This window comes from Lindgomyces ingoldianus (genome assembly GCF_010093535.1).
Source record: "Lindgomyces ingoldianus strain ATCC 200398 unplaced genomic scaffold BDR25scaffold_39, whole genome shotgun sequence".
Taxonomy (NCBI): domain Eukaryota; kingdom Fungi; phylum Ascomycota; class Dothideomycetes; order Pleosporales; family Lindgomycetaceae; genus Lindgomyces; species Lindgomyces ingoldianus.
In genome coordinates, this window is record NW_022985200.1 from 245,657 (window position 1) to 254,205 (window position 8,549).

At 37.5% G+C, this 8,549-nt stretch overlaps 1 protein-coding gene across 1 annotated transcript; it reads left to right on the forward strand.

Moving 5' to 3' along the window:
* The first annotated feature begins 5,126 nt into the window (after positions 1–5,126).
* Positions 5,127–7,023, forward strand: BDR25DRAFT_337023 (aldehyde dehydrogenase). The gene is made up of 3 exons (XM_033693156.1): positions 5,127–5,809; positions 5,854–6,711; positions 6,763–7,023. Exons 1-3 carry the CDS (start codon positions 5,352–5,354, stop codon positions 6,905–6,907), a joined length of 1,461 nt encoding a protein of 486 aa, XP_033542101.1. The 5' UTR covers positions 5,127–5,351; the 3' UTR covers positions 6,908–7,023.
* Positions 7,024–8,549: the final 1,526 nt, after the last annotated feature.

An 8,549-nucleotide genomic window follows, 5' to 3' on the forward strand; every position in this document is an offset into this window, starting at 1 on the left:
GCTGTAAAGTAAATAGTCTACTATAAAGTGTATAATAAAGTTTACTTTACTTTAGTAAGTGTTTAACACATTATCCTCTTTCTATAATTAGTTATGTTAGTTAAAATTACCTGCTAAAACTACATCTACTTATGTTCTAGTTTAGTTATGTGTAGTTTAAATTAAAGTTTAAATGTAATTTATTATTTTTTTTAGTGCTTACTTATTTTTTATTTTAATATAGACTAACACTACTAGGACTGTTTAACTAAGTAGTTATAGTGTTACTGCTATAAGGTCTAGCAACTGTACTAGCAGCTATTTAGCCTTAATGTCTTTCTATATCTAGAGCATACTCTAGAAGAGCTACCTCTTGTCTCTACATGCAGTTAGCGTAAATTTAGCCTAGTAGGCGTGTCTAGCTAGTGTTATAATAATTCTCTTTTTTTATTTTTTTATGCATAAGGTTTTTAAATAGCTAATATAGTAAAGTTTTATAGTTACTTATTATTTATTACACTATGTAGTACTTTATGTTTTTTTTTATATTAAGTTAGAATATTTTAAGCGTTCTAGGCATTTTAACTAGGGTATAGCACTTAATAGTTCTTAAAGAAAGATTTATAAAAGCCTTTATAAAGTACACATTTAGAGACTATTACTTAGCATTTACTATAGTAGTGTTCTTTGCTAGCGCACCTAGCACAAACTTGCTGCCTTGTGCATGTAAATGCCTTATGCTCTAGCTGTTAGCATTAGTAGCACTATAATAGTTTATTTTATAGTTTAAATAGTCTTATGTATGCAGATTCTCTATTAATATAGAAGTACTATTCTTATAGCAGCTAGGCTGTATTACTACTTTTAGTAACATATACTACTATTAATTTATATGCCTTTCTTAAATTCTTTTTACTTAGCTAGCTAACTTTTACTACTTACACTTTATTTTTAGCCTTAAGAGCCTCTAAGGTTTTTAGTTAGATTTGTTTTTCTTCTAACAGCACTACTAGCTAGTTAGTGTTATCTACCCTAATTAAAAAGAGCTAGTTACGCAGTATTCTAACTCCTCTAGCTACTATCTTATAGGCTACCTTTTTAACTACTTAGAGCTTACTTTTATTTTTATATATAACTTTAACGTACTTTATAGGCGAGTTGCTCACACACCCGAGTCGCTCACTTTTGCCAAGACCCCACCAAACCACCCTTCCTACACCAATGCAGTCCCCACAACACTACTTAGACGCGCTAAAAGAACGTTAGATACAGCTTACACTCTAAGCTTTTAAATAAGACATAAAACTCTTAAAGAAATGTGCTATAGCTATGTGCAGGGTCCTATAAAAGACAACAAATAACTACAGCGCTAGACAACCTTTATAAGCTAATTCTACAGCCAAATTACAGAGGCTAGGCAATAAAAAGGAGCAGGTGATTGTTAAGACTATACTTAAGCTATATGCGCGAGGAATTTCCCCTTAGATAGCATTTATAGCTAATATAGCCAATTCTTTGCGCGCTAAGCGTAATCTAGGCCATGTTCGCATAAACTAGCCTAGTACGTTTGTGAAGCGTTATTTAGAGCTTAAAGTAACATTTAAGCGTAAGTACAACTATAAGAGAGCCCTCTGCGAGAGTCCTGGGGTAATTCAGGGCAGGTTTAGCCTTGTGGAGAATATTAAAGCTAAGTATAGCATCTAGGATAATAACACGTACAACTTTAGCAAGACAGGGTTTATAATCAGCTAGATATCTCTTAACTATACTTGCGCTTAAAACTTCACTTTAAGCTCTAAATAACGCTTCACAAACGTACTAGGCCAGTTTATGCGAACATGGCCTAGATTACGCTCAGCGCGCAAAGAATTGGCCATATTAGCCATAAATGCTATCTAAGGGGAAATTCCTCGCGCATATAGCTTAAGTATAGTCTTGACAATCACCTGCTCCTTTTTATTGCCTAGCCTCTGTAATTTGGCTGTAGAATTAGCTTGTAAAGGTTGTCTAGCGCTGTAGTTATTTATTGTCTTTTACAGGACCCTGCACATAGCTACAGCACATTTCTTTAAGAGTTTTATGTCTTATTTAAAAGCTTAGAGCGTAAGCTGTATCTAACATTCTTTTAGCGCGTCTAAGTGGTGTTGTGGGGAATGCATTGGTGTAGGAAGGGTGGTTTGGTGGGGTCTTGGCAAAAGTGAGCGACTCGGGTGTGTGAGCAACTCGCCCATGAAGTACGTTAATTTAATTAGTGTTTTTTAGGTTTTTAACTACTGCTGCATATTACTATTCTATGTGCTTATAGTTTGTTTACATTTTTTTTTAATAGCTTATTTAATCTTACCTAGTTTTACTTTCTCTTTATTTACCTTTTTAATCTTAGATGTGTTAATTATGTAGTAAAGTGTGTCTGTTATTATTAAGAGTGCTATATTAGTAGAAAAGGTCTATAAGTTACTAGGCTAGCTACTTAGAGGCAATTATGCTATAGCAGCGTAAGATAGTAATTTACTAGGCAGCGTGTAAGATCTAGCTAGAAGGGTCTTAAATTTATCTACTATTACTTTGTTCTTTACTTTTAGTGCTTCTACTTTTTAAGTAAGTGCTTTTATTATTATCTTAATCTAGGTTGCATGTTTTTTTTATTTACTTTATTATAGCTATTATTTTATCTTAGGTCTTTTTAAGTGCTATAAGCACTATAGCTAATAAGTCTTTTTTTTATTTTACTTTTACACTTTTTTTAGGTAGTTATACTTATTTCTTTATTATATTTTATTCTTAGTTAGCCTTAAGTGTAGGTTAATTATAAGGCTTTAGAGGCTTTTTAGTTAATATTAATTACTTTATTTATTTTACTTTTATTACTTAAGTTTTCTTATTATCTTTTTATATTCTCTGCCTTAGTTGCCTTGCGCGTCCTAACGCGTGTTTAGGTTAATTGCCGCCCCTAACGCGTGTCCTCCACCTCCGATTCCATTAATTCACGACTCCCCTGGGTCCCGCGCAGTTGTCTCGTCCTCTGGTACTTATCCCCGGTTCTCTAGGAGAGAGGGGGGGGGTTTAGGGTTAGGTACCGGTACTTATCTTGCAACCCCCTCAGTCGCCGCAGCTCCGGTCTTCCTCAATTCGCCAAAAGTTGATCCAAATTCCGGGGGGTGGTCCAAATTCGCCGATTTTTAATAACGTACTTCATGGGCGAGTTGCTCACACACCCGAGTCGCTCACTTTTGCCAAGACCCCACCACACCACCCTTCCTACACTAATGCATTCCTAACAACACCACTTAAACGCGTTAAAGGAACGTTAGATGCAGCTTGCGCTCTAGGCTCTTAAACAAGACGCAACACTCTCTAACTAACGCGCTGCAGCTATCTACAGGGTCCCTTAAAAGATAATAAGCAACTAACACACTAGACAACCTTTCTAAGCTAATTATACAGCTAACTTATAGAAGCTAGATAATAACAAGAAGCAAGTAATTATTTAGCACATACTTAAGCTAGATGCGCAAGGATTTCCCCCCTAGCTAGCAGCTGTGGCTAATATAGCTAATTCTTTATGCGCTAAGTGTAATATAGGCTATATTAGCATAAACTAGCTTAATATGTTTATTAAGTGTTACCTAAAGCTTAAAGTAAAGTTTAAGCGTAAGTATAACTATAAAAGAGCTTTTTATAAGAATTTTATAGTAATTTAAGGCTAGTTTAACCTTATAAAGAATATTAAAGCTAAGTATAGCATCTAGAATAATAACATGTACAACTTTAACAAGACAGGGTTTATAATAGGCTAGATATCTACTAGAGCAGTTGTTACAGGTTTAGAGAGACAAGAACAGCTAAAAGCAGTCTAGCTAGGTAACTAGGAGTAGACAACAGCTATCTAAGGCATTAATGCTAAAAAGTAGGCTATTCTACTTTTTATTATCTTTTAAAGTAGCAACTACCTTTTAAACTAGTACAAGAAGGAAAATCTACTTTAGAATTAAGTTATTATAATCTCTAAGCGCAGCTAGACTACTAATTAGCTTAGTCTAGACTAGTTAAAGCACTTTAACGCGCATATAAAAAAGTGTACTGTTAGCAGCTACTATCTGCTAGTTATTAACAGCTATAAGAGCTATAACTTACTTTATTTTTAGTAATACTATAAGAATAATAAAATTATTACTATTTATATATTTTTTTACTTATTACACCTTTTATAGCTACTTAATGTAGGTTGTTTTACTTCTTTAAAGAAGGTGTATAGGCGCTAAGCTAAAAACCTTATATATAACTAAATTACTTATATTATAAAAATAAAGTTCTTACTATGCTTTAAAGTAGCCTATAATGCTGTAATTACTTTTAGTAATATCTAAGAAGAGTTCTAAAGCACTAGATTAGTTCCTTTTAACCTATAATAAGTTATAATAGGCCTTAATGTAAAGTTGCGCACTCTATTACTACTACTACTTATATATAATAAGCCCTAGTAGTTATAAACCTTAAGTAATACTCTAGAACTTAAGTTATAATTAATACTTATAAAGATAAAAATTTAAAAGCATATAAATAGTTTACTAACTTTTATAGTTAAGGTGTTTAAAAAAGTCTTAAAAGGGGTAGTAATAATTATATATAAGCTAGTGTTAGTGTAATAAGAAATTACTAAGCTTTAAGTAGCTAATAAAGCTACTATATAACATAAATTACATAAAAAAAAGTAGATTAAAGTAAAAAAAACTTTAATAATTTAGAAAAGCTTATACTTAACAGCTTTAAAAGAGTTTAGGGCGCGCAGTAACAGGAAGAAGGCAAAGAAGCAGGTGCAAGCTAAAGTAGGTAAGCTATTCTAAAGGCGCTGCAGATAGTGCAATTAGACTAGGCATAACACATAAATGTGTAAGCAAGAAGCAGAAGTAGTATCTAAATAATATTCTAGGCTGTACTGTACTATATAGTGCTAGAGCGGGTTGTTATAGGCTATAATAGAGTTTGTTAGGGTGGGGTCTTGGCAAAAGTGAGCGACTCGGGTGTGTGAGCGACTCGCCCATGAAGTACGTTACGATAGATCGGCAGCTCCGAGAGTCCGTGCTCAAACTCTCCCTTCTGAGAGAAGCTTGTTGACAGCTTCCTAGCCTTTGCCTAACTGCCGATGCCTTTTTGCGACAAACTAGGTCTGAAAATGGCTTCCACCTCATTTTCCGACTATCGTGCTCGCGCTGAGTTTAAGCGAACGTCTGCTTGTCGCACCCTGAAACCCCGTTTGGAGATTTCATCCCCACCTCTTTCCACATATATACAGACGTTTGGGGTTTGCTTCTCTATTACACACAGATAGCCTCTCGACCTTCACGTACTTGACAGAAGAACAAGTCTTCAAAATGGCGACCAACTCCCCCTATACCGTCCCCCTCTTGATCAACGGTAAAGAAGTCACCACGTCTAACGCCTTCCCTGTAATCTCTCCCTCCACCCACAAAACCATCTGGAACTCCTCCTCGGCCTCCCTCGAGGACGTCTCATCTGCCATTTCCGCTGCACGATCGGCGTTCCCTTCTTGGTCCAAGACAAAGCCGGCGTTTCGTCGCAACATCTTGCTCAAGGCAGCCGATATCTTGCAATCGCGAACCGAGGAATGTGGGAATTATATGATGCAGGAGACAGGTGCGGAAAAGCTGTTCAGTGCAGGTTTCAATGTACCGCTTACAGGGGAGATGCTGAGGGACGTTGCGGGGAGGATTAGTGGGGTTATGGGGTCAATACCAGTGTGTGCGGAAGAGGGGACCAGCGCATTAGTGGTGAAGGAGCCATGGGGTGTGGTGCTTGGGATTGCGCCTTGGTAAGTCCTCAGAGTGCCTGTTAGTTAAAGCTCATAATATCTAGGAATGCTCCCTATATCCTCGGAATGCGGGCGGTTCTCTACGCTTTGGCTGCCGGGAACACCTGCATTCTAAAGGGCTCTGAGCTCTCACCCCGCTGTTTCTGGGCCATCGGATCCGTCCTGACCGAAGCTGGTCTTCCACCAGGCGTTTTGAACATCCTCTACCACCGACCTCAAGATGCGGCTCAAATCACCACGACTCTCATCGAGCACCCGGCAATAAAGAAGATCAATTTCACTGGCTCGACGGCGGTGGGTCGTATCATCGCACAAACTGCCGGGAAGAACCTGAAACCCGTTTTGCTGGAACTTGGAGGCAAGGCGAGCGCCATCGTCCTCGAAGATGCGGATTTGAAGAAGGCGGCGTCGCAATGTGCGCTTGGTGCTTTCTTGCATTCTGGTCAGATATGCATGGCGACAGAACGAATCCTTGTGCATAGAGACATCAAAGCACAATTCATCGAGGCCTTCAAAGGTGCAACTGAAGCCCTCTTTGGTAGCGAAAAACCAGCACCTGTTCTCATTGCATCTGCCGGCGTCCACAAGAATAAACGCTTGATCTCTGAGGCTGTGAAGGCTGGTGCTAAAGTCGTTCATGGCGACCATGAGAAGGATGAAGCGCACCCAGAGATAAATGAGGTTTCGAAGACAAGGATGAGACCAATCATCGTGGATTGCGTCAATAAAGATATGGAGCTCTACCACACGGAATCATTCGGGCCCTCAGTTTCCATTATCGAGATTTCGAACGAGGAGGAAGCAATGCAGATTGCGAACGACACTGAGTACGGCCTCTCTGGGGCCGTGTTCACCGAGAATCTGGCAAGGGGACTGAGAATTGCCAAGCGGATTGAGAGTGGGTTAGTTGGCTTGGAGAGTCCGGTTGAAATAGCATACTGATTCAAGTGCAGGGCAATCCACATCAACGCAATGACAGTGCACGACGAAACGAATTTGCCGCACGGTGGTACCAAGATGAGTGGTTGGGGACGCTTCAATGGAAATTGGGGAATCGAAGAGTTCCTAAGAATAAAGACGATTACCTACCAGGAGTAGATCCGCCCAAGTCGAGATCTAGGGTCCAAATTTTAGGCAGGTTCCTTTAAAATGAACTTTCTTTAAAAAAATATGTTATGAAATACCGCATGTTAGCATTTGTAGTGCAACATTCCCTAGATCCTAATGCTCTGCAATGGAGATAAGATTCCTCTAAACATTCCTTCTAATTCTAGCAAGAAGTTTAATAGACTATATTCAACCTGATCATGTCCTGTCGTGGGTGGTGGCCCGGGAGAGAACAGTCGAAAAGCAAGCTCTATTATTTCGCGATTACGGTTTTTAACTTGTGAAATACAAACCCCTCAAAACTCATTTACTGTAGCACGAGCTCCAACCCTTCCACCACACTCTCTACAACTTGCCACTAAGCCTCGTGATTTAAAACACTATCTATATTAGCATTTTATAATTAAAGCTGTAAATAACAGTTTTTTATAAATACTTAATATTTACTTTAATATTTTTACAAAACTACTAGAGTTAGCAGCAAGCTAATAATTAAGAATAAGAAGTACCTACATCTTCTGTTAGTTACAATGCCTAAGCTTGTTTAACTTAGCTTGTTTTATAATAGCAAGTGGTTACTACTAAAATAATAATAGCAAGTGTTGTTACTAGTAAAATTAATAACGTTAAGCCTTCTCTAGGTACACTGCGCAAACAGCTTATCCTAAGAAGATATGTAAAGTTTTACAATGTAAGAGGTATTAAGCAGGAAGCACAAGGTACAGAGAGGGAATATAGGAGAGGGGAGGCAACAAGAGTAAACCTTAGAGTTAGAGGCAGAGGTATAGAGGCTAAGGAGCTGATATACACTATGCTAAGCTCTTAGGTGTCTGTAATGGCGCAGGCAAGACAATGGGTCTAAACGCGGTAGGAATTCACTTAGAGGCATATAGAAGTGCGTGGGGACTTCATAACCTAGGATTTCCATTAACACCTATAGGCTTTGTATAAAAGAATATTAGAAAACTACTAAGCTAGCTAAGGGGAGAGGTGCAACTAAATACTTAGGGGAATAGAGGTAACTGCGGGGGACAGGGTTGAGTCAGGGTCGGAGCCGATACAGGGATCCTTCGGATAGGTTCCGAGCGACCCGAGATGGAACGATTCATGAGAATTGTTCCTGTGTCACAGTCAACTTAGACATGTCTCGGACTCTCTCTAGAGAGCCCTTGGCCCGGCCTTAGACACATAACATTCTGTTATATACTCTAGTACATATATATACATATCCTCTTATAAACCTCTAAGACTTTAAAAACTATTAAAAACATAGTTAAACTAAACATAAAACCTTTTTAGTTACACTAAATAAAAATTAATTAATTTTTTTATTATATTAAGCTCTCTAGGTTTTAGCACTTTAAAAAGTACTAGTTAGCTCTCTATTAGCTATTTAGAGTAACTGTTAGTAATAGAGGTAAACATAATACACTGTAGTACCTTTCTAGAGTTAGCTTAAACTAGTTCTACTACTATTCTAGTATAACTTTTAACTAATAAAGTGTTTATATAATTACTTTTTATAAAAGCTTTAAAAGCTAAAATTTATTAAGCTTTTAAATAAGCTTAAATTTCTTTTATAACTTTTAGCTTATTTTTTAAAACTACTTTAAATTAAGTTTAATTTTAAGCT